The following is a 25,100-nucleotide window of genomic DNA, read 5'->3' as shown; positions in this document are numbered from 1 at the left end:
GCGAGTAAATGATGCAGCAGATAGAAAGATAGAATATACATAGTTCAATAAATTGATAGAAATGATAGATCAAAGGTGATCAAAGGGTTTGTCGGTGCGAGAAATGTTTTGAACGTTAGATAGGTTATGTCAATCCAATTTACTTCTCTCCCTCTCCTTATTGTGCAACAATGGTATTGCACGGAATACGTGAAATTGTACAGCGCGTCAATGTGAATTTATTCTTTTACAAGTGCGTGTTTAGTGATTTCGATTGAAATTCGTATGATGGACTCGGTAGATTATTATGATTTACTTGGCTGTACAAAGGAATCAACAGCCGAGGATATAAAACGTGCATACTATGCATTAGCTTTAAAACTTCACCCCGACAAGAATGCATCAGAGTTCGACGGTATAAAGTTCCAACGTATCTTGGAAGCCTGGAATGTTCTGCGTGACCCTGCATCGAGGGAAGAGTACGATGCGGTACGAAGGCAGGAGGAGCTAGACGCTGGCAATAGTTTAATATACGCAAGAGTATCTGCCAGCGAACTGGAAGCGGTGGACGACAGCGAGGACACATTGGTTTATCGTTGCAGATGCGGCGGTTTATATTTCGTTCAAAGAGAATATCTTTGCGAAAAGGATCGCTCCATACATATTCCGTGTATGGAGTGCACTTTTCTTATTATAGTGGAAACGTAACCTCTGCGTGGAAGAATCGAGAAGAAGTTAAGCACTACTTGAAATTGCAGCGAAGCGATTAAAGGATGCAAAGAATGAAGGCTACCTTTAACAACGTTTCAAATGCAGCAACATTTTCTATTTCTTATAAAAAATGATACAACAGATAACACATCATTACAAATATAAACTATTGAGCAATATACAAATAAAACACGATCCTTAGAATATCCTAGGTTCAATAATAAAAATTGCAATTACACGAATCGTATTTCGAATTAAATGTAGAATTTATAAGATGTGCTGTCAGTCGGAATCAAGTTAATCAAATATTCGTATTAATTACGTAACTTGTGTAATAATGGCGCTTTTACGAAAAAGACTACTTTGACATAAAGAGCTATGGTACCTTTGAACCACCTTATTCTTTCTACCCTTATTTACCCTCGCACGACAATCAATTTTATCTTGTGTAATCGATCCGCGCTTATTGCACAGGAAAGTCTGCAACTCTTATTATTGCGCCGTAGCAGAACCAGACTTGTTACTAAACCAAAAGTAATACATTTTATTTAAACATAAACCTCTCGACGATCCAATTAAATTACTATCACGGACATTGGATTAACTCTGGCTGTCTGATCAGATAGTAAATAATATTCGAACGTGATACGACGAAGAAAGTCGATGAAATACATAAAGAGCACTCGATTTCAGAATAATTTCTTGCTAGAAACTTCTCGGGATAATTACATGTACATATGCCGTTTTAACTCGCAGTCACATTTCCGTAATGATTATCAAGATGATAAGACATATATATTGTGACAGAATATAGAGTAAACTGAACGCACGCTCAATTTCAGCGAATAGAGTAGATTGCAAGACACTGTCTTCAAAATACCTCGATAAAATTGATTTGATACAAAGATTCTGTCCGTGGTCGGACTAATTGTAAAAATCAACTTTTAATATCACCCGCCCGATACATCTAGACACATTGAATCGGCAACCGGACAATTATGATGAACGTTTTGAACATTTCACAAAATCTCATCGCCGCAAAGATTAATAGAATTATAACGACGGCTGCTTCCTTCGCGTAACACGTTCGCTGATACTTCGTTTAACGAATAACATAAGAATAGATTCGGAGATTTAATGCAAGATAACATTAATGTCGATGAAATGCTAGAAATCGCTATGATTCTCGAGGGCTGATTTTTTTTCGGTGGAAAAATTAGAAACGGTTCGAGTTTTCGATCCTGTGATTTCGTTTGACGATTCACTGATGGATAGTTCAGCAGAGTTTTAGACTTTAGACGGTGACATAGAAAGTGGCGCACATGACGTAGCATACGTGTATGCGTAAAATAGATTAAATGGAAAGCAGTATACGTTTCGTTAAACAGTTATTAAATATCGTTCACGTTATCCAATAAATTATGCACAATTCCCATACTAATTAATTTAAACAACTTAAATGAAAAATTTAAATAAGCCAAAGGAAGTATAACAAAGTCGAAGAAGTCTTATTGTATACAAAGAATATTCGCGCGACCGGATCTGGTCGTTTCCTTTTCTTTCCGTGTTTTATCCGAATTTTTCAATTTTATACAATTTTCCTTCTCCTTTCTCTCCCCCCCTCCCCCCGCTTTCTCGCCTTTTTCATCCGAAACATTCACTTTTTTCCAAATTTGAGATTCTTTAAGCGACACTTCCATCTACGTGATAAGCTTGACGAATACGGCAAGAAAGCCGCAGTTTCTTTCTGTAGTTTAAAAATACTTTCCTAGACGGCGGCGACAGAAATCGTTACGCAATCGCGACGGTTAGTTACGACCGGCCGATCTCGGTGAAATTATTAGCGATTCCTTTGATATTTCATAACAGCAATAACAGAATAGCACACTGATAAGCTCCTCGTTGCCCGTAATTTGTTGAGTCTTTGAAATTTCCATATTTGTACACCACGATTAATACACTCCATAATTAATATAATTAATGCCTTCAGTTTGAACGTCCTACCATTTCCGGAGATCATTTGCAACAACTATGGAACCACGTTTGACTTTTTCCCCGATCTCCATTCGGAACCTCGACATACATTCTTATCACAATCACACCACGTAGTAATAGTATGTATATGAATCATTGTACAGTAAATCGGTTACGCTAACCTAATCAGAGTATGTATGTACAGAAGTGATAGAGGGCAGTTTGGTCCGGTTAGAAGTGCACTATTTTACCTCTACGTCAAAGTCGAGGACGAGAAGTTTGGTCTCCTCTGTGCCGTTACGGCTACCCACCGCACACACCAGTTTCGTATCACTTGCACGTATCCTCCACACAACACCACCACTTCCGCCGCTCTCCAGGGCGACCAAGTTCCTTATAAAATCACCTGCAAGCATACATAATAACAGGTAGTTTGAGCAAAAGGTTACAGGGACAGAGGAAGGACGGTACGGCGCGTGAGCCAACGAACCAGTTTTAACGTCCCAGAGCTTAACGGTGCCGTCGTCGGACGAAGTAATTACAAAGTGGCTGTTGAATTGGAGACAGGTGACCGCGGACTGGTGCTTGTTCGGGCCAGATAGTGTTTGAAGGCAGTGACCGCTGACGATATCCCACACTTTAACCGTCGAATCTGCATTCCCAGATACCAATATGTTATTCCGCAATTCCATTCCCGAGGTGAGCGACTGATGTCCCATTAACGTGTGTCTACATGCACCGGTCTCGACTTCCCACACTCTTATGCTCGTGTCCAGAGAGCCGCTAACAACATGTACACCATCAAACTGATACGGCAGGGACAAAAAGAAAAGAAAAACAGATGCTCGTTAATATCTATATCTGCCGATATAGCACTTATTTATAGAGGAGTGGTAACGCCAAGCAATAGCCGGATGAATATGCATACGCGGCGTTATCTATCGTTCTACGTGCTATAGTAGTTAGCTTCGCTTAGGTTAAACGCTTACTTGAAGGGAATAAACACGATTCGTGTGTCCTTGTAGAGTATGAAGGCACTCCTCGCGTTCCGGATTCCAAACCTTAACCATATAATCGTAGGCTCCGCTGACCACTAACTTCCCATCGTATTGCACACACCTAACAGCTGCCAAATGGCCGACGAGCACGTGTAAACACTCCCCAGTGTCCACTTGCCACACCCTCAGCGTAGCGTCTCTGCTACCGCTGACTACTTTATTACCGTGCAGGTGCATACACCTCACCGTGGACGTGTGACCGTACAGGGTGTGGATACATTGGCCGGTTTCGGCATTCCACACTTTCAAAGTGCGATCCGTACTACCGCTGATCACGGTAGTACCGGACATTTGCGAGGACCATACACCGCCAGTGTGTCCGACCAGTGTTCTCAAACACTGCCAAAATAAATCCAACGTCAAAAAAAATTCCCCATCTCATTTATAATACAAATTTCAAAATCCACACTTACCTTCCCCGTAACGGCGGACCACACTTTAAGCGTATTGTCGTCGGAACCGCTTACGATTCGATTCCCAGAGAATTGCAGACACGTAATCACGTGGTCGTCGTGACCTTTCAAAACCTTCGGCGTGCGGATCGGCTTCGTTCTCCAATTCATTTTTATATTGTGCTGCCGCATGTACGCTTGCTTCCACGGGGACGAGGAATTGCCAGAATTCCTACAGTTCTTACGTTTCGTCGGAGGCAAGTCTTTCAAATCCTCTATACCAGCCGCTCTGCACTTCTCTTTCCACAGTAGATTGTCGTCAGCAAGAAATCGCCAATTGCGACACGTCTGAGCAGCGCGTAACAGATCCTTCGGTTCCAAGAAAGCTAGTACCGACAAGGCCAGCTCTTTCGGCAGTAACGATATGAAGTCTCTTTGAAATTGAGGCTCTATCACCTGCATCATATGTCGGACTTGCGTCGGCTCACACCGTTCGATTAACTCGTCTATAGCTAACATTCTCTCAGCGTTTGACCACCTCTGTAATTAGTAATTTTAATCAGTAATTCCGCCTTCCGCCTATTTCTACACACGTAACAGAATATCTTTGACGCTTTCTATACCTGAAACTGAAGAAGCCAGTTGCTCATTTCAGGCGGAGGATTATCTTTCGTTGGAATAACACATCTCATGTGTTTACTTTTATCGTCTAATTTTTTAATCACCCTGCAAATAAGAAAACCTTTGCATCACGGATCATCCAATGAAACATTTCAGAGGCCCCCTTCGGACCTCCCTCCAATTCTACTTACATCGAATGCGATTTATCCTCTGGATTAAGCTTTTTACAGGGCAGGCTCGATTCCGTTTCGCTTTTACGCTTCCTCTGCGGTTGGACGACGTCCAGTGGTACGCAGGTGTGCAAAATGGGGCTCTGTACTCGTTGGGTAAGAGGTTGCGAATGCGACGCGGATAAAGAACAGTTATTACTTCCGAGATCAGGCTCGCCCTCCGCGTCGCAAAATATTCCCGTGTCGCTGATCTAAAGTCAGTTTAATTTGACTGTATTAAAGCGGAGGTTCTATTAAGCGGCGTAGATAGAATAGAAAATGAAACTCACGTCGCTTTCCTCTTCGCTACTATCGTCCTCCTCTTCCTCCCCGTCGTCGCCATAATCTTCGGACTCTCCATCTTGCGGTAAAACAGAATGCATAGGTTCTACAGAACTAGGTCCTGGAACACCTTCAATTCCCTCTATAGGACTTGGACTTGTACCGCCTGGTTTACTATCAGTTATTTTACTAGATGACGAAGAAGGGACAGACATTACTGGCCTATGTCTGATGTATTGTATTATCTGGACACACAAAACAATATTCTCTTTTATTAGCAGAAATGTCTTCCCTAGATGTTATTCTTCTTACTGCGTAGAAGCTTATAAAAATAAATTACTCGCTCAGTCTCTCTAATCTCTGTTAAAAAGTTCTTTTGACATATTAAAGGACGTGGGCGAAATCATGTGTAAACAAAGAGATCATAAAATATCTCTTTTTGTATAGCAGTGAGTGGTTACATTAACCTTTTTCGAAGATTATTTGCTATCGCGATAAAAGACTTCTATCTCTGCGTATCTGTGCATTGAATTTACTAACTAACCAGCAGGATTAAATGCCAAATTACGAGAAGACTCTCGAGGAAGGAAATAATGTATTAAAAATACCACGAATAAAACGAGATCGTTGCTGCAAGGTTCTATCTAATAATGTTTCAGAGTTGGAATTTTTGTACGGATAAATTGAGGAAATTCGTTGAAAATGAGCTGACATTAGCTACATCCGAGGATGGAAATACAATCCTGGAAGTGCATAAGAATCCTAACCTTAAACGGGTCTCTGTGTAAAGTTGAATTCAGAACCTAGCCTAGAAGAATCGAAAGAACCGAACGACCGGTCAGCCACACCCCTAATTTTCCACGGGATTCTCACGGGGAGGAAAAGGGCAAAGTGGGTAGGTAGGGATGAAGAAGCGATTCATACTTAGGTCAAACGATTTTCTTCGGTGGCTCCCTTATTGTAAAACTACTGTACGACGGTGATCCAAGTTTCTCAGTTTCGATTAATGTTTCTATCATATGGTCGCGGCATGCATTTTTCGTTATGTCGATATTTCGCTAGGTTAGAATGTGATAAAGTTAACTTTCCGATTAAGGATTTAGGCCAGCACGATTGTTGAAACAAAAATAAGAAACGGGTATAAACACAGAAAACGATCCATCGGTAGCCCTGAGTAGCCCCGAGGTTTTTATCTCTTCGGAGTCCGTGCTTCGTAGACAGGTAGCTGTTGCACATGCGTTCGCGTTCGTAAGCCGTGTATTCACTGCAATTCACTGCCTACTTTCTCATCGCTGTGGCGACTGTGGCGACTGGTCGCGATGCGACTACGAGACTGTGAACTACGCTGCAATTCAATTTTCTTTAATTTGCGAACGTATGTATGCATGTATTTTGTATACATATATGTATGTACAATCAGCTCGTTCAATTTTGCCCGCTTGAACACATACGCACGGCCCGCTTCACGTGGCTGGCATTCATTTCGCGAATATTTCTACAATATTTCGTGAATATGTTTTAGGATAAAGCTATGCAATAGGCTCTCGTCTAGACCATATTCACGAAATATTGTATAAATGTTCGCGAAATGAATGTCAACCGTGTGAAGTGTACCGCTGGCCTCCGTGTGTAAATGTGTTGGAATGGCCAAATTCGAATGAGCTGACTGCATGCATATAGCGAATTCGGTAACTCGCACTGACTCTGCACTGGTGCCAAAAAATGACTTGGATTGGTTGATTCTTATAGAGCTATCTTCGTTTCTATCAGAAACAACCAATCCAAGTCATTTTCTGGCACCAGTGCAGAGTCAGTGCGAGTTACCGAATTCGCTGATAGACACATGTGCAAAGAGGAGATATAATAAGAGGCGTCACTCGACAAGGACAGACAAACTAGGGAAATCACTAGACAACCAATTTAAATGCCCATTCGGCAGTGATCGGTAAACCACGATAAACTTCGGCAATAATCAGCAAATTGCGGTAAGGTACATTTAGTCGATTTGAATATCCCGCTCGAATAGATAACCAATTTAAATGCCAAGGGCAAGTAAGGACTTCAAAGGTTCCGCCCGTGTTTTTACAACGACGTTGATGAATTGCGAAGCGAAGAAACAGGCTTCTTCGTACGTTCGTTCTTCTTTTTAAATCAATGCATTGTTTTCGAGCGATAAGGAAAGAGGCGAAGACAAATTTCAAATGTAATAAACTTCATCCTTAACTCTTTAAAGTTCGAACTTCGCGCTCTAAGAGCTTGCGATAAACGCCGCTAGAGCGAGAATCGCAACTCGCAACATGTCAAGCGGTGACATTGGATGACTGAATTTTGAAGGTTATCAAGAGATAGAAAATATGGAGATTTAATCCTAAAAGAGATTAACCGAGACACCATATTTCATTGATCATGCTCGAGTACATAGATCACCGGTCTCGGTCCCCATTTGTCTCGTAGGCTGACGTACCTATAGTAAATACTCAATATTTCTTGAGCCAAGTAAACAGATTTGGTACAGTTTAAAAAACTGTAGATAACTTCTGGAATTGCTGGTTGTTTGACGAAAAGAAAGGCGGATGATACACAAATTTTTGCTCCATCTCCGGGGTCCAGCGAATCCCTTTAAAAAAAAGGCGCAGTAAGGGAAACACCCACCACTTCTGCACGGAGTGCGAGGGGTTGCGAAATAAAATAAAGAAGAAGTGGGGATTTTGTTTGTTTTGGTGACGTTTCCGTGTTTCACGGGGTTCCTCTACACCGATTTACCAACCAGCAAGAATGACACACACTTACGGACGTTGCATCAACAATTAAGATTGGTGATTTTCGGAACTGGTATATATATGAGTGAATCATTGAGGGAGAACTTGTGAGAAATAGGAGGAGCTAGGGAGACCTCTGGTGGCGCTACCGCGCACTAGCGCCAAAGACCCAAAGGGAGCGCGACGGGAACGTCAGAAAACTGATACAATGGCTCAAGGCACGATATTACAGGTGAAACAGCAAAATACTCTCGTTATATCTATTCGATTATTGGATTAGCAATTATAATGACGATTCCATTTGGTGTTTCATAGAAAGCCATAGACCTGGTTACCAAAGCAACGGAGGAAGATCGTAACAAAAATTACGGAGAAGCGCTTAGGTTGTACGAACATGCAGTTGAATATTTTCTGCACTCTATCAAATGTACGAGTACCATTGAGTTTCCTTTATGACAAGTGCAATTCGTGGTAGCTCGACAGGAATACCGACCTAGGGTTTTCTCACCGCTGTCCTTCTTTCAGATGAAGCGCAAGGAGACAGAGCGAAGGAAAGCATAAGAGCAAAGTGTACACAATATTTGGAAAGAGCCGAAAAGTTGAAAGCATACCTGAAGAAGAGTAATAAGAAGAAACCAGTGAAGGCAGGCGTGGATGATTCTAAAGCCGAGGACAAGAAAAGTGATAGCGGGGACAGTGACACCGACAGTGATCCCGAAAAGAAGAAACTTCAAAGCAAATTGGAGGGAGCTATAATTATTGAAAAGCCAGATGTGAAATGGAGTGACGTGGCTGGCCTCGACGGAGCTAAGGAAGCTTTGAAGGAGGCTGTTATCTTACCAATACGCTTTCCTCACCTCTTTACTGGAAAACGAATCCCGTGGAAGGGTATCTTGTTATTCGGGGTAACTTCTCACACGAAACACGCTAACGATTCCACTTAAATATCTTTTAAATAATTTCGAGATGTTTCCAGCCACCAGGTACCGGTAAATCGTATCTCGCGAAGGCTGTGGCCACAGAGGCCAATAATTCCACGTTCTTTTCTGTCTCGTCCTCTGATTTGGTAAGCAAGTGGCTTGGCGAGTCTGAGAAGCTTGTAAGAAATTTGTTCGACTTAGCTCGCCAACACAAGCCTAGTATCATATTCATCGACGAGGTAGACTCGCTATGTTCGTCACGTTCCGATAACGAGTCGGAATCCGCGAGGAGGATAAAAACGGAATTCTTAGTTCAAATGCAAGGTGACGATAGCTGGTTATTCATTGCGTATCAATGTTTATAACAGTTTCGATAGATATATATGTTAAATGGTTGCGATTGCATCAGGTGTCGGGACGGACAACGAGGGCATACTGGTATTGGGAGCTACCAACATACCATGGGTACTGGATTCGGCTATCAGGCGAAGGTTCGAGAAGAGGATCTACATTCCCCTGCCTGACGAGCAGGCTCGCGTTATAATGTTCAAACTCCATCTGGGAAGTACTTCTCACTGTCTAACGGAAGATGATTATAAGACATTAGCGGCGTCCACCGATGGATATTCGGGAGCCGATATAAGTATTATCGTGAGGGATGCGCTGATGCAGCCAGTTAGACAAGTCCAAACTGCAACGCATTTTAAACATGTAAGAGGACCGTCGCCAAAAGACCATTCTATCCTGGTGAATGATCTACTTACACCGTGCTCGCCCGGAGATCCAGCCGCCATTGAAATGAACTGGATGCAAGTCGACGGTGACAAATTATTCGAACCTCCTGTTACTATGGTAAATATTCGAAACACTTGCGTCTTAACTAGGACTGTTCGAGTGCTCGAATATTCGGGCGGCTTGAAATTCGGACCGAGCCGGGTACCCGTAAAATCCGGGTAGCTCGAATTTTTTCGGACGGCTTGAAAAATCCGGGTAGTCCGTTTCCAAGTGGGTATTGATTAATTTATAATCTTGAAGTTTACTTATTAAAAGAATTTTTAACTACTTTCAAACCCCTCGGGCTTTTGCGAACTTCGCACTAATGTTTTCCTCGTATCTAGTATGCGTATATAAATTTTTGGAGGGTGTATTTTTGTGCAATATGTAGTGCTTATGTATCCGGTTCTTCCGGACGGCTTGAAACGATTCGAACTACCTGGATTTTTCAAGCCGCCCGAAAAAATTCGAGCTACCAGAATTTTTCTGGCCGCCCGGATTTTACGGGTACCCGGCCCGGCCCGGTCGGTCGAGCCGAGCCAGGCTCGGCTCGCTTTATTCGTATGCCCGAACAGCTCTAGTCTTAACGGACCTCGGAACGTGCAATATATCGTACTGTGTTTGCCTGTTTAGAAAGATATGATGAAATCACTGGCCACCACCCGCCCCACGGTAAACGAAGATGACATGACCAAGCTAGAAAAATTCAAAGAAGATTTCGGTCAAGAAGGTTGATACTCTGATTTTTTTAAGGAAGTCAATGAATCTACGCTTCCAACAGTATGTTCAGTTACACACGCTTGCCTTATGCCTTATTTCATTACCATCACGATTATACAGTATTTATACAAAAACACTTCGAGCCCGGATTTTTCTTTCCTTTCTTTTTTAATTTCTACGTTCTCTCCGAAACACTCGACACGCAATAACGACCGTGTCGTAAGTTTGACGCTTATTCGCCGATACTGTTTCTCAGAGTTAATATAACAATCATACATAGAGCGAAGGATGTGTACATTTTGGGATGAGAAGCTGTTAAATTTCGATCGGGGGAAAGACGATACTGTTTTTTATTACGAGATGCGAGGAAAAGTTGAAATATGGGCCATGACGCGAATAACGGACTTCTGCGTGTTTCTAAACTACCTTACACTTACCGCTATAATTGTACCTAACAAATTAACTGTACAATATCTAGACTTAACGAGCATTTCTGAAGGATGTTTACAATTATAGTTTAGTAATTTGTTTGTATATTTTATAATTTTAATTTCGCCGAGACATTGTCCTAAACACTGTCTACGATACTTATATTCTTTTACTTGGAGAATTGAAATTATGGATCATCGATTTAAACGATTTGCTATATTTAGCGAACGCGATTACGTCGTATAGTATGTGTATTACATCTAATATACAACACACGCGCGCGCACTGCGAGTTAAGCAGAACACTATTTCCATGTAAATTGTTTTTATTGTTAACTAAATAAATAACAAGCTGTACACGATAGTATATCGTTGATTTTCAATATACAATATACATACATACATACATTAAAAAACAATGTTGTAAGAGATCGTACAAATGTAATAGAAAACTTTTCTTTATTCACGGAGGGCAGTGTCTTAGAAATTCAGAGTCCATATAAACAACGGTTATGGTGATGTCGTCGCGAAATAGCCGTACCACTTCGCCAGGCAGCGTTAATAATTGGGATAACTTGGCGTGATTTATACCGTACTCGGTGCCGCCGAGCGCGTTTCTCATCAAGTGTGTTGCCACGTTGTTGTCAAGAGGCTTCTTCTTCAGGCCTTCCTTTCGTTGCAGCAACATCTTGTTTATGTCGGAGAGTTTGATATTCGTGCGAGGTAACTTCAACGGACTCAAGGTTACCTTTCCGCTCATATGCTCCCCAACTAAACGCACGGCTTGTAAGGGCGATATCAAGTCCCACAAACCGTCGCTCGCTATTATAAGAAATTTATCTCTAGGCGTCAGCCTATGATATTTAACCTCTGGTTTGGCCGTTAAGTACGGTGGGGTATGGTAATTCGGTGGAATCGCAGCTTCGCCGAAGTACGGCACCACTAGTTCCTTTAAAATCTTTCTGCTCCACTTGTAACGAAAATCACCCAGGGAACGAAGAGGAGCTAACTGGCCGAGAAGCCGTTCCATTTTAATTACGGTTGTCTTTTCCTGCGGAGGATGTTCCGATAGAATTCTTTCCATCTCCATACGATTGTCACTATTGTGTTCCACGGTCATTAACTTCGCGGACCAACCGTCGTCTTCTGGAATTCAACGAACGACAGAGAGTATAATTACTCCCGGATATTCTTTCTAACGAAATTGCAAAAGCGCTAGAGAAGTAATTTATACCAGAAAGCACGCCGAGTACCGCTTGGCAGTCACCAACTCCGGCGACGTGAAGATGCGGACCATCTATGTGCGCGACAGCAGCCACCGCGCCGGACATCGCGACGGCCAGAGTCCTAGCAGTGTCCTCTTTATTCAGATTTAAAAGCGCCTCGTTCGACAAGTCGTTGTCTAATCTGAGAAACGCATTCTCCAAGGCTGTTTCCATCTGGAATTCTTTCGTGTCTTCCGATTCCGCTAACTCCTTGATAAAAGCTAGAAAACTTGTTCGATAGAGTTCCTTAATCTCGGACACAAACTCCACTTTATCGTTAAACATTCGAAGGAGTTTCAATTCATTATTCGTATTAACCGTGTTCAGATATTGTGTGAGCAATTTTGTAGGCAACAAGCATGCTGATATATAATGAAAAAGTCTTTTCGATACGACTTGTGCGCACGTGCCACCTCCATGACCGTCAAAGACACCCAATAAAATTCCTAAAATAAATGTGCGCTTTTGTTGTACATACAATAGTAGCAATATATACATATATATATACCTCTGAGAAAATATCTATAGGTCTGTCAAGTGTTTTGCAAATAGATATTCCTGCCGATACTTCGTACAACTTTTCTACCTTTGGTAAGCAAGCATTGCGCCTCTGATCGAGTATCCTCTATGGGGTTATTAGACGCCAGCTGATTCGAGTCGTAGTACTTCAAGGAACTTTGCCCGCTGAATTCCTTGGTGTACTCGTTAGCTTGTAGAACCGCAGTGACCTATAACGCAACTCATTGCAATATACTCAGTTACATTAGAAAATTCAATTTATAAAAAATTCTATTACCTCTTGCGGCGTAAGCCTTGGCAGTGCCATGTACAACCTTTGCGCACATTTATTGCCATTACGCTCGTTCTGCCTAATGTATGCATTACCGACGGTCTTGATTAAGTTATTGTTAACGTTTTGTAGTACCATTCTAGTTTGACGTTTTAATAGTATATTTATGCTAGCACGTTCTCGTGCGATCCGTGCGGCGCATTTTGGATTTTCGTGCTGTAGGAAGGTTATAATGTAAGTATGTACTATTAAGCAATTAGGCGTGTGTCAGTTTAAAATACTTTGAAAGGGTGAGATTTCTTGAGAGTAATTCTGTTCGCGAGACGTTCTATACAGTACTTCGTCACCTCTTGGCTGTGGAATGGAATGTCTGAACAGTGTTATGTATTGCGCTAACTTCAATTGCAAGGTTTTACGTTGACTTGGCAACGATAAAGTAAAATCATAAAATTAGAAACTGTTAATATCCATAACATTCGGAAGGGTTAGATTTCATACAAAATGGCTCACGAAATTATATCGAAAATCGAAATATAAAAGTAGTTGTGCCCTACAATTTCACGTACATATTTACATACTTACGTATGTATTTATGTATGTACTTACGTATATTATAAATTAGAACTTATAACAGTGGTGAAACTGTGGAGGAATTGAGTGACGTTCTCGCTTTTTTCCTTTAAATCGAGTAAAAAAAAACGATTCGTATAACGCTGGAAGAATCATCACATACAGATCGATTTATGATCCGATTCGAACTCTATTTATGAGCATAATTTTATAAATAATTGAAAATTGAAACAATGAGTGAATAATAACACTCAATTTTCATTTACTCGTTTCATATAATTGGTTATGAGACAATTTTAGCGGGGATTTTAGGAATATGGACGCGGGTTGGTGTCCGTGCAGCGCTGATACGTTCTGCTCGTCAGAAATGTCAGAATGCTCTCTAATTATCTCTAATCCAGAAGCAAGAAGACTTCAGAAGAGTGAAGACGTACGAAAGCTGGCGATTGTATTCAATAGCCTTCAAAACTGCAACTTACCCCGGGTGCGAAAAATAAATAACTTCATTTTCCTTTACACATCTGCTTACCAAATTTTTGAGTAAGCAGTAGTTCGTCTTGTAAAACTCATAAAATATTGTCTACGCTTTCAATAATTATCGCTGTTCAAAAAGAATAGAAAAAACTCGGGTTGAGAAAATCCAGGAACCAATAAAGCCATAAAATTCCGTTAGGAGTCGATCCCTGATCCCAAGGACGAAGTAACCGATTTAAATAGTTAGGAAGCGTGCTTCGACCACCGTCCAGAAGTCTCGAATTAAATTTAACGTAATCCATACCCAGATAACACACAGACGTCTAAAGACGCCCAAAATACGTCCTAAATTTTCCATTTATAATTATTCCCGATTCGATGAAATAAATTTCCAAACCTGTGGCTGGAGACGCACTGATAGGATCTGGTAGGATCTGTACAGAAATAAGCTTGAACAACGTTGAAACACTTTCGCTAAATAAAACAATATACGTTTATTTTTTACCAAACAAGTGCCTCTCTAAGAAGGAAATGGACAAGAAGGAAGTTTCTTCAAGAAACGTCTATGGGTTGGCTAGACTACTAAGATTTGTGATTTTGTGAATCACGTGAATCAGCGTGGTCAGCGATTCCGTTGGCAAGTGTTGACAAGCTTGTAAGAGTGCGCCTTTGTCCAGCCTTCACCACCCCTGTCGCTCACTTGTTGCTTGTCGCTAGCCGAAACAAGAGCATATCCATGTAGAGGTCGCTACAGCACCGTGAAATTTGTACGGATTTGCACAAATTTGACCGTCAAATGAGTTTGTAACTACGGGCGAATTCCATTTACGCTCAAATCGCCCGTGAGTTTCATTAGGGTAGGTTTCCCTATACGCGACTGGACGCATCGTCAAGAATTTCAAAGTCAATTTTCTCGAAAATGAAGCGCGATATCAAAAAATTGTATTGTTTTTTCTCGACTTATTTACTTATTATAAGTCGAAAAGAAAGAGTAACTTTTTTTCATATCGCGCTTAATTTCCAAGAAAATCAACTTTGAAGTTCTTGACGTTGCGTCCAGTCGCGTACAGGAGAGCCCAGCTTAATGAAAATCACGGGCGATTTGGGCGTAAGTGGAATTCGCCCTACGAAGTGTTCAATAACTGTAAGCTTGAGATAAATAAATAAATACAAATACAATGAGTTTGTAAAATGCTCAATCTTGGTAAATGAAAATAACTAAAGGCACGGGTTCCAAAGTAACTACATAGAGGAGACATTGTCTAGTGATTTTCCTAGTTTATCTGTCCTTGTCGAGTGACGCCTCTTATTATATCTCCTCTTTGGTAACTATGTAGATGCATTAATAATTTGTTTATTTATATAAACTGTGTAAGTTTCGTTTCTTTTCTGTTTTGTTAGGAATGTACATACTACTGTAAAGAATATAAGTTTTTTCTTTTAATTCACCCTTCGCGCACATGCATTTCGAGCATAGGAATTTCGGTCGATAAAATATGTCCAGTGTTGGCCACCCTGCCATCGAAGACAATTTCATGCACGCCAGTTTGAATTTCAAAGCGGTTGAAAGTTTAGCTTGCCGTCAACCGTCAATGGTCAGTGACGGGCGCTTGAATCTAAATCTAAATGAATAAAGTTTGCTATGGTATTTAATAAGAGAGATCTGGCGAAAGCATTTTCGCCCAACAAAGGTAAGAAGCTGATGAAGAAACGACTTTCGAGTAATGGGACGAAACCGGGCACAAGCGGAAGCACAGGTTCATCGGGTCGAACTGATTCTGGCTCGCAGACGAGCATCAAAGTGATCGTAAGAGTTCGACCGCAGAATGAACGTGAACTCCAGAGCAATGCTAGAGCTGTCATAAAAGTTGTCGACGATAAAATGCTGATTTTCGATCCGAAAGAAGAGGAGAATCCTTTCTATTACCACGGCGTCGCGCAGAAGGGACGTGACATACTCAAAAAGCAGAACAAAGAACTACAGTTCATTTTCGACAGAGTATTTGACATGCCGTCTACTAATAGCGACGTATTCGGCGGAAGTACCAAAGAGTTGATCTCTAGTCTCTTGGACGGCTACAACTGTTCTGTGTTTGCATATGGGGCAACGGGCGCTGGCAAAACTCACACGATGCTGGGTTGCAACGAAGATCCTGGTATCACGTATCGGACAGTCGCGGAATTATTCTCTGAAATCCAGAAGCAGGGTGAGCTGCGCGACTTTAATTTGGGCGTAACCTATTTAGAAGTTTACAACGAGAACGTGCAGGATCTTTTACATAAATCAGGGCCTTTACATTTAAGAGACAACGGTAGATGCGGGGTAATCGTTGCTGGTCTTAAAATAATTAGCATTCAGAGCGCGGAAGAATTATTAACGCTGCTGGCGAAGGGTAACAAAAATCGTACGCAGCATCCCACCGATGCGAACGAAGAGAGCAGCAGGAGCCATGCCGTCTTTCAGGTCTATATAAACATCACCACCAAATTAGATGGTCAAATGCGCCAGGTCAAGTTATCTATGATCGACTTGGCCGGATCCGAGAGAGCATCTGCCACAGGATCTAAAGGCGCGAGGTTCAAAGAAGGCGCCAACATTAATAAATCTTTACTGGCTCTTGGGAATTGCATTAATAATCTGGCCGACGGCGCGAAGCACATAACGTATAGAGATTCTAAATTGACACGCCTCTTGAAAGACTCGTTGGGTGGAAATTGCCAGACAATTATGATAGCTAATATCGCGCCATCCAGGGTGAGTTACGAAGATACCTATAACACTTTAAGATACGCGGATAGAGCAAAGAAAATCAAGAGTCATATAAAGAAAAATATTGTATCTTGCGAGATGCACATAACTGCGTACATCAAAATGGTGGAAGAGCAAAAGAAGGAGATAAATTTTTTGAAGCAGAAGTTGCTGGTATTAGAGAACGGGTCGACGCAGTCGCCGTCGGAGCCCAGGCAACCAAAAGCTAGCGAGAAAGCGGATAAGTGCTCGCCGATGATCGCCAATAAATTCAAAGAACTACTTTCCAAGAAGAGGGTTCTGAACGAAAAGATTCTATCTTTGGAGAGTGCCGATAAAATATTGTGCTGCAGAATTCAGTATAAAAAGGCAGCGGACGAGAGATTACACAATTTAACAGCAGCTGTTGATGCCTTAACGTCTGACGAACAAAATGCTAGTGGTAAGTCGCGCGTTAATAAATCCCTGCATTACTTTGAACGGCAAAGAGATTCGTTGCGAATGCAAATGGAGACAGAATGGGGAGAATTGTGTGCGGTGGAAACGGAGTTGCAGAAGTTGAACGACGAAGCAAAGTCGAAGGGACTACTGGACAAGCTGGACAATGTAGTTGTATTGCAAACTTACGAACTAGAAAAAGCTAGATTGCAGATGCAGTACGAGCATGTGAAGAAAGTTACTAATCTTCAACAATGCGAAATGCGCTCCCATTGTTCGATGATTAAGGTGATGAGTACGACGTTACAAAATTATTATAACATGATGCGCGGCTATGGAACAATGACGGACACGATGAAAGAAGAGTTTAAGCAACTGATTAAGTTACTGGAAGGTGTCAGAAATATCAAATGGTCAGACACGGAAACGATCAATCACGAAGAACACTTTTATAGCTTGACTTGCCTTAGTGTGCCTCATTTGTCAGATCCACTGAATAACAAGGTACCGGTATTCACGCTGTGCCCTTTAGATAACCAGAATCAAGATAACTGTGCCAAAGACGCTTTAAATTCAACCTTTGACAAACATTCTAATTCGGATACAAATAATATAACTGTTACTTTGCAAGAGGATACAGACTTGAGTTTGAATAAAGATACAAAAGAAAGGGAGGAGAATAAAGAGGGGCAGTGTAACGGAAACGGCATGCAGGAAAAACCAAAAAAGCGTGTGCTTTTGGACAAGAATTCTGTAAATGTATCCAAGACACCTGTTAAACAGGCTAGAAAGATATCCCCGAAATATAAAGGTCTGATGGATGCAATAGCAACGAAGGGAAAGGAAAATAAGCAGGTGCAAAGATCACATATGGTAATGAGCGCTAAAAGTGTAGCTATATTAAATAAACTGAAGGCGGACAAACTTAAAAAGGAAAATCTTGATACGAATACGTCAAGCGGAGCCCTGAAAGTAGTTAGAGGGAAGGAAAGGCGTGGGTTGATAACGACGCATCCATACCAGAAGCCAAATGGTAAACAAAAGTAGGTATCTGTTACGTTTCTGCAGAAACAGAAAAGAAGTATAGATACGCGATAATGATAATTGATATGGAAAGTATAATGTGTGTCGAATTAGTTTTATAAATTACGTTATACGTGATCTTTCGAGGAAAGAATATTTGTTAGACCTTGTAAGATCAAATAGTGAATACTACATTTTGATATACAAACGTACGTAATGCGACGCACTCTTCTGATAATTGAAAATTATCGTTACAGATTGGTTCCAGGTTCGCAGTCGTCTTGAGTGCCATGGTAGCGATAGAGATAGTTATAGCGATTGGTAGTGCATTGACCCATAAGACAAATAGGTAACTAATTACGTTTTAGCCAGTAAAAATATGAATAGAGAACTGGCTGGTTAAACGTGTTAGAATAAATGCGCGAAAATTGTTAGTATGGAACGGCGTTATAGAACTTCGTACTTGTATAGAAATTGTTTTGTAAAAGTAATGTTAAAGCTAATAATAATGGGAAAATGTCGGAAAATAATATATATTATTTAAGCGAAGTTTGAGAAATGATATCCTAATCATTAAGTACGCCCCTTTGCTAAAAATTTTCGTGGTTTGCACTGCGCGTCCGATTAACGGCTTTTTAAAGGATTATTTCAAAGACTGACTTCGAAATGGGTAAAGACAATAGAAGAGATTCTGTTTGAATTTAGATATTTGGGCTGGTATTTACTTGATATTGCATGCTGTAGTGCAATATAATCGGAATACACACCAAGTGTTCAATATTGATATATTCGGCATTACAGTTGGATAATACATATGTAATTCACATTTACTTCGATAGGTATAGCAGTAGCAACATATTTTCTTACTCTTCGTACGTTCAATGTATATTTTGTAGATTTGCAGCGAAATATATAGCTAAATATACGGTATTTCTAGTTCATATGTACACATTCAGGCATTTCTGAGGCTATCAACTATGCAAGAAAGTTGTTTAGTTTGAAAGCAAATACTACATGGTAATTAAGGTTCCTTCAGCCATTTGTAGACACTTCAAGGTCATCTTTCCTTTCATTTTTCTTCTCCTTTTTACAAACATAATATACGTTCCCGATGAATGATGATTTACCCTGGCTAGAAATTATTATTGCAAACATCGGTGATAAACTCGAAGCACAACACTGTGGATCAAATTAATTTTTACTGAACTCTACCTCTAAACTGAGAACAATGAAGTTGATGTTTGTAATCAAAGCCTGTGACTATATTTCATGTATGGCGAATAAAAACCTTTTTCCAAGCTAAACAATTTTTGTGTAGAAATTTGTCTCCGCTACTGCTTGGAACATTGGGAGTAGACCAAGCATCAGCGATACATATTACGTGTTTAATATTATACGATACAATCATTCAAATATGAGCGAATTCCACTTACATTATTTAAGCAGTTACCTTACGTTTTGTATTTGCGATCAACCTCCCATTATGATTTTCTTCCTAAAAATAATATGAAGCATTAGCATGCCTGTGTTTCATTTCAGTGTTTGTCAATGTCAGTGACCAAGAAGTTCATTTCGAAGCAATTTTCAACTTCCGCCTCATTTACTCACGTATTTTTCCAAAGCGCGAAGCACTTGTGTACTGAGTGCCAACATTTTCAGTTCCATAAAATGCCTAGCAGTGACCGTTGTCGGCGCGATTGATCTTGAACGATCAAACATCGATGCAAACGATTGGATTAAGAATGCTAAGAAAGCGAGCGATGCTAGCACGCTTAAAGGATCGATTGCTCTGAAAAATATTACATCCTGCATAAGTAGAATCGATTAATTAAGATGCAAGTAATTATAATTTTCTCCTTTTTCCAAGCATACTTACGGATAATATGTGGGACTTACTGCTGTTCCGTATCCACTGTAGTAACTTCTCTGAAGGCCCGTCGGTGCTTTCCTATATTCTGGGACCTGCTCGTAGAAAGACAAATGAAAATATCATTCTTCGTAGCGAGCGTGATTGCATAACTTTCTCAGAACATTAAATTATTACATAGTGAGATTTTTACGTACAGTCCTCGGAACAATTAAGTATGACTTTTCAAGTTCTAAATTATTTTCCACGTAAGAAGCATCCGTGGAGACACGGCATAGAATGCCACCGAATAATTCAATCATCACCAAGACTTTAAACATTCTTCCCGTCGAAGATACTTGATGCGATAAGCGAGAATGTTTAACGTCACAGATTTTATCGTGAAATACTCGTCCGTTTCAAATTAAAACAATCTATCCGCCAATTTATGTACTAATATCCATTCTACGTAACGAAAGATCTCCTAATGCTTTCCTTTCGCAACGCCGGGGCATTTATAGCCTTCGGGATGCAGTTCTTCTTCTATTACACGCTCTAGTAACTAGTCGTTCGTCACAGAGTATTTCTTGTTCGCTCTTCTGAAATAAAGTGCCCATAAAATTGGAAGCTTCCTCTGTAACGAACACAGAAAGTATTCGCGCGCTATATTTTCAACCTGCGCCCGACAATATTGACAATAGCGACAGTGCCGGCTGAGCTTGGAATTTTTCTATATTATAATTAAACGTATACATAATATTATTAATATTAAAAAATGTGTTATTGCTTGTAAGCTACTTCACGACTTTAACTATTTACGTTGTATAACGCTTAAAATACTCAACTAATAAACGGTGAATAGATATGTAACTTAACGATGAGAAAACAAGAATTCATATTTAGTACTCTTTTCAAGCACAATTATTAAATTTATTGTCATAATAGGAAAACTATGTCTTTTTTACGTGCGACTGGTTTGTAACAATTAAACTGAGGACTACGCCGAAACGATTGTAACATTCTTATTTCCATTTATTTCGCGTTCTCAGCGTATTTCAGGTGCAACACATTCTTAACAGCCTGTTTGTATTTGTTGATGGAAAAACTATCTTCCCCATTGTTTATTAGATCGGAAACTGCGATCTTGTATTCCGTTGCACATGATATATGTTCGTAATTGGTGTCGGTCGGGATATTCGGCCAGCAGTGCACAGTCACTAAATTTTTCCGACTGATGCTTTTATCCCAATCATAGTATTCCATGTCCGCTTCACATTTCTCGGCTTCCCATGGTTCGACACGCTAGAATGACACGCAACATTATCGCTACAGATTTCGACCCTTTAAATTTCATAAAAAATCGTTAAGAAATTAGCCAACGACTTACCCAGGATACGTGAAACAGAGCTGTAAGAAGATAGTTCACATAATCTAAATTCTGTTTTCTAGTCGGACACTTGTCCGCGACTACCGTCATTATGTCTGTCTCAGGGTTATATCTATCACCCACTAATCGGAGCAATTTGTCTTTGGCGTGAGTGTCTAAATGCAAAGAGGACACTTTCACCCTTAGGCTGACTATTCTGGCTAGAGGTTCTCTTATGGTGGGAGAGGAATAACAATAATCCGAAGTAATTATTTCCACAGGAAAATGCTTCTCGCACTCTTCGTCCGTTTCTAAACCCGCCGGCCATTTCGTGCAGAATTTTTTCAACGCCTCGCAGTGCGCTTTAACCGCAGGTGGAGTAAGGTGTAAGAAATTCGGAATTTTCATAAGTTCCGCGTTCGCATATTTGTGTGGATGCGGACGTTTATTATGTTTGTATCCTTGACGCACAGGCAGTGGTACAGTGTCAGGATGAAATGTACGCGCAGTAGGCCAAATCGCCTGCCAATTCTGATCAACTGGCATTACGTCAGCTTTGGGTACTACCTTTGCAATTAGTTGTTGTGGTCTCTTCCTCCTCAGACTTGCGTTTCTCTTTGGCATTAATTCGAATACTCGAAATTCTATAAAAAGCAAAGCAACGTAAAGACGTGAAAATTGACGAGATTAAGGCATTATGCAGTCGCGTAAACAACGATTCTCATTTTCATGAAAACAAATAGAAAATTCAATAGTAATTAATTATGAGTACGTTACATATAAAAATAATATATTCCGAAAGAATAAGAAAAGTTATAAGCAAAATTTTGTAGGTTAGGGGTGAAACGAGAAATGTTTTGGTACCTTCGTTACTAGAATTTGGTGCTGTGCTAAATGTCGACGATGATTTAAGTAATTTTGAAGCTGTCTGAATAGTACTGGCTTCGCAGCGTCGTATTAGCGATAGCATTTTGGTGTTGGTTGATACGACACTTTTTAAATATAACCTCAAAACACCACCTACAGTGTGTGTACTTTATCGTAATGGTAAATAGTGTAAACACTTTGTCGGTCCGGTTCCGTGTGTTTCTTTCGATTGTAGTACATTAAAAACCATTCATATAGGTTTAATGATGATGTATCTTTGAGTTTATTGAACTTAAACAAATTTCTGTGAAGCACAGTCTTTGAAGAACAGTGAAGCGATAGATCCTGTAGGTAATAATTATCTTTCGTTGTTGTGACACTTCCTTTTTTAACGATTTTAAGTAGTTCGATCAATTTATGGAAACTCAACAATTCAAGAGCAAATTTATTTGACTGTAACATATAAGGGCGCCTGGTGGGAGAAGCTGCCGGGTCAGTATCTTTTACTGCAGGCGCTGCAGGCTTGTTCCCTACTTTTTTTTCACATACATTATGTATCAAAATTTTCTGAAATTCCCAACCCTGAAGGTCCCCTTGTAAGTGTACAGAAGTGCATAGAAAAAAAAAATATAGTGTTTAGATAAAATCGTTTTTTTTTTAAGATAGGGGCCTAGGGGGCCTTGCTTTCTTCGCACAGACCCATTTTTCAGGAAAATAAAGAGGTAGTTTAGTAAAAATGGGCCAAGTGTAGTTGTACAGAAAAAAAAATATTATGTTTGAATAAAATCATAATTTTTTTTAAGATGGGGCCCTGGAGAGCCCTTCTAGGCAGGGGACCAGGCGGCAGTTTCTCATCGGCCGCTTGTTAAATGCGCCATTGTACATAATGATACGTACGTTAAGACTAACAATAAGAGTGAAATGGAGTAGAGCAATATCGAGGAAATTGTTAGGGACCTACAAATGTATAAACACTATAAACAATACTCCGCTCTCTCCAGCTCGCGCATATTCCCTTAACAGGAAGGAAAGCTTTCGCTAAATTATTGCGCGCTCTGTATAGTACTTATGTAACTCATCCAGCGTTGCCGAAACTATCAGAGCAATTACGTATCGTTTCCGTTTCGCAGGACTAGTCTCATTCGAATAACGATCCACATAATGACAAATAAATTGTCCGTGTCTTCGTTGAGTTAAACGTTACGAATCGAATCGAACCGTAATTCGAAATCGATCGTGGCGGACTTGCAGGAACAAAACTACGGCAGAAAGGATTTGTCTGGCAAACAGAAATTATCCCTCACAACTCCAAATGTTATACGATATATTTGAAAATAAAAATTTCATCTTTACAAAATTTAAAATTCTGGCAGTTGGTTTAAATAACAATGTTGGAAGTATTAGATTGTTTGAGAAACGTGAGTTTTTAAACGCATCGCAATATGTATACATATCGCCTTCTTTCTGCACCTCCTCTTCCTCCTGATCCTCCTTTTATAACCCTCGCTCATTCCGCCTAGCTATGGCTATCATCTCTGCTTCTATGCAGAAAAAATATACTCTTTGGTTAGTACATGAGTAACGTCATTAATCGTAAATATTAATTGTTCGCGTCTTCGATACATTTTTTTTTATTTAAGCATATGAAGCCGTAAGGCTTATTTAGCTGCACAGAGATTTATACATATTCAGCAGCGGATTCATACACGTAATTTACATTTTTCAAAATAGTTACATAATTATTTACAAGCTGGTATGGTTGGTTTAGCAATTATCATTTCAATGCTAAGAGGTAATTGCAATCGGATTCGTCATAGGTTAACGATCAGTTCCACTCTCTCGGCATCATATAACGGGCATTGCCATATCACGTGATTTAAGTCCTGATCATAATTGCCACAGCAGTGGCATGTAATCCGTTTAAATCACATATTGGTTTAGAATTCCATTTCTTCGTTAGAGCTCGCTTCTCCACTGGAAGTTTCTGCAGTTGCATCCCCGGTTCTGAACTTATTTAGCTTTTTCCTCAGTTTTGTAAGTCTGCTCTTAAGACCCCGATTGGCGATATAAGGATAGGATCTTCTAGAGCTGAGATGTCTTTGGTGTGTTAAAGGGCGGCTTCATGCACGTTTGAGTTGTAGCAGCTTTCTGCTAAGAATTGTAATAATTCTTGATAATTTATTGGAAACTTATCGTCATTGTTCGCTATATATTCTGTTGCTGGGAGTAGCTTTTCGTTTACTTCTTCCATAGAAGTAGTTGAAGCAGTTTATTAGCGGCCTTATTTCAAGGCTATTTAGGCCAATATTTACGGTAGACTTATTATCTGTAAGTTTGTTCGCGACCTCCTTGCTGCTTATAGACAAATGCGGCTGTGAGAAATGCGTGATACATACCGTATGTCTTTCGGTTCCATTAATTTGGCTGCTGCGAGTGTATAATCATGTATTGAGAATCCACTGATGGCATCCATTATAATGGGTTGTTCCTTCGTAGGAAAATGTTCTTGTTGGAGAATTCTCGCGTAAGAAACTGGCAGTGCTTGCGGAGTTGTCAGTTGTAGAATCCATTGTGGTTTACGGTTTTTTTATTTTTTAATTGACAGTGCCTTCGTAGTCAGAAGGTTTTTTTAGTACTGAATGCGTTACCAACCCACCATTTAGTGAATTAGTTACTACAAACGCATAGATTCACTAGAAACTTTCGTATAATACCCGTCTGCTACTCGCTAGTTCGAGATTGTAAACACGTCTGATCAGTTGGGGAGCGTTGAACCGAATCCTTCGATACATTTATTTCCTCAGTTGATGCCTTTGTACTTGGTGAACAAATTGTACAATACCCGTAGAGTGGACTTCAGGTCCAAATTTACGATATCTGTAAAC

At 40.3% G+C, this 25,100-nt stretch overlaps 8 protein-coding genes across 14 annotated transcripts in view; 3 read left to right on the top strand and 5 right to left on the bottom strand.

The window, feature by feature from the left end:
- The first annotated feature begins 267 nt into the window (after nt 1–267).
- LOC143373302 (dnaJ homolog subfamily B member 9) lies at nt 268–718 on the top strand. Its single transcript, XM_076820443.1, has 2 exons — nt 268–567; nt 677–718. Exons 1-2 carry the CDS (start codon nt 268–270, stop codon nt 716–718), a joined length of 342 nt encoding a protein of 113 aa, XP_076676558.1.
- Nucleotides 719–779: 61 nt separating this feature from the next.
- On the bottom strand, nt 780–6,535 carry Ago (F-box and WD-40 domain protein 7). 2 transcript variants are annotated; one of them, XM_076827569.1, is made up of 8 exons: nt 6,151–6,535; nt 5,235–5,471; nt 4,927–5,156; nt 4,738–4,840; nt 4,136–4,654; nt 3,654–4,061; nt 3,155–3,470; nt 780–3,070 (listed from the first exon to the last, which is right to left on the bottom strand). In XM_076827569.1, the coding sequence occupies exons 2-8, from the start codon at nt 5,439–5,441 to the stop codon at nt 2,907–2,909; spliced, it is 1,947 nt and encodes a 648-aa protein (XP_076683684.1). In that variant the 5' UTR covers nt 5,442–5,471; nt 6,151–6,535; the 3' UTR covers nt 780–2,906. The 2 variants fall into 2 exon arrangements, with proteins under 2 accessions (XP_076683684.1, XP_076683692.1); XM_076827577.1 differs by lacking the exon at nt 6,151–6,535 and adding an exon at nt 5,994–6,132.
- A 1,523-nt stretch (nt 6,536–8,058) lies between these two features.
- On the top strand, nt 8,059–11,194 carry Vps4 (vacuolar protein sorting 4). The gene is made up of 6 exons (XM_076827816.1): nt 8,059–8,217; nt 8,301–8,412; nt 8,511–8,890; nt 8,962–9,229; nt 9,315–9,757; nt 10,313–11,194. The coding sequence occupies exons 1-6, from the start codon at nt 8,194–8,196 to the stop codon at nt 10,412–10,414; spliced, it is 1,329 nt and encodes a 442-aa protein (XP_076683931.1). The 5' UTR covers nt 8,059–8,193; the 3' UTR covers nt 10,415–11,194.
- Pdp (pyruvate dehydrogenase [acetyl-transferring]-phosphatase 1-like protein, mitochondrial) lies at nt 11,136–13,738 on the bottom strand. 4 transcript variants are annotated; one of them, XM_076827792.1, is made up of 5 exons: nt 13,489–13,738; nt 12,889–13,098; nt 12,679–12,820; nt 12,062–12,538; nt 11,136–11,973 (listed from the first exon to the last, which is right to left on the bottom strand). In XM_076827792.1, exons 2-5 carry the CDS (start codon nt 13,018–13,020, stop codon nt 11,291–11,293), a joined length of 1,434 nt encoding a protein of 477 aa, XP_076683907.1. In that variant the 5' UTR covers nt 13,021–13,098; nt 13,489–13,738; the 3' UTR covers nt 11,136–11,290. The 4 variants fall into 4 exon arrangements, with proteins under 4 accessions (XP_076683907.1, XP_076683918.1, XP_076683891.1 ...); XM_076827803.1 differs by having other exon boundaries at nt 13,512–13,738; XM_076827776.1 differs by lacking the exon at nt 13,489–13,738 and adding an exon at nt 13,164–13,468.
- A 1,738-nt stretch (nt 13,739–15,476) lies between these two features.
- On the top strand, nt 15,477–19,066 carry LOC143376948 (kinesin-like protein KIF18A). Of its 2 annotated transcripts, none has more exons than XM_076827763.1 (2): nt 15,477–18,160; nt 18,394–19,066. In XM_076827763.1, the coding sequence occupies exon 1, from the start codon at nt 15,569–15,571 to the stop codon at nt 18,158–18,160; it is 2,592 nt and encodes an 863-aa protein (XP_076683878.1). In that variant the 5' UTR covers nt 15,477–15,568; the 3' UTR covers nt 18,394–19,066. The 2 variants fall into 2 exon arrangements, with proteins under 2 accessions (XP_076683878.1, XP_076683868.1); XM_076827753.1 differs by having other exon boundaries at nt 15,478–18,156.
- A 137-nt stretch (nt 19,067–19,203) lies between these two features.
- LOC143376997 (uncharacterized) lies at nt 19,204–20,325 on the bottom strand. Its single transcript, XM_076827871.1, has 4 exons — nt 20,201–20,325; nt 20,013–20,098; nt 19,745–19,925; nt 19,204–19,631 (listed from the first exon to the last, which is right to left on the bottom strand). Exons 1-4 carry the CDS (start codon nt 20,321–20,323, stop codon nt 19,575–19,577), a joined length of 447 nt encoding a protein of 148 aa, XP_076683986.1. The 5' UTR covers nt 20,324–20,325; the 3' UTR covers nt 19,204–19,574.
- Mrps35 (mitochondrial ribosomal protein S35) lies at nt 19,744–22,691 on the bottom strand. The gene is made up of 3 exons (XM_076827856.1): nt 22,213–22,691; nt 21,370–21,992; nt 19,744–21,284 (listed from the first exon to the last, which is right to left on the bottom strand). The coding sequence occupies exons 1-3, from the start codon at nt 22,316–22,318 to the stop codon at nt 21,015–21,017; spliced, it is 999 nt and encodes a 332-aa protein (XP_076683971.1). The 5' UTR covers nt 22,319–22,691; the 3' UTR covers nt 19,744–21,014.
- An 831-nt stretch (nt 22,692–23,522) lies between these two features.
- Nucleotides 23,523–25,100, bottom strand: part of Parvin (beta-parvin) — a 411,519-nt gene continuing 409,941 nt past the window's right edge. The window contains exons 6-7 of one of the 2 annotated variants that reach the window (XM_076828505.1): nt 25,010–25,092; nt 23,523–23,842 (exon numbers count right to left, since the gene is read on the bottom strand). In XM_076828505.1, coding sequence (XP_076684620.1) covers nt 25,016–25,092 — 77 coding nt within the window. In that variant the 3' untranslated portion in view covers nt 23,523–23,842; nt 25,010–25,015. Of the gene's footprint in view, nt 23,843–23,869; nt 25,093–25,100 lie in introns of those variants that run through there. The other variant, XM_076828514.1, reaches the window with a different exon arrangement.

This window comes from Andrena cerasifolii, chromosome 1 (genome assembly GCF_050908995.1).
Source record: "Andrena cerasifolii isolate SP2316 chromosome 1, iyAndCera1_principal, whole genome shotgun sequence".
Lineage (NCBI taxonomy): Eukaryota > Metazoa > Arthropoda > Insecta > Hymenoptera > Andrenidae > Andrena > Andrena cerasifolii.
Note: the sequence above shows the minus strand (reverse complement) of the source record. Positions and strands in the feature narration are given on the sequence as shown.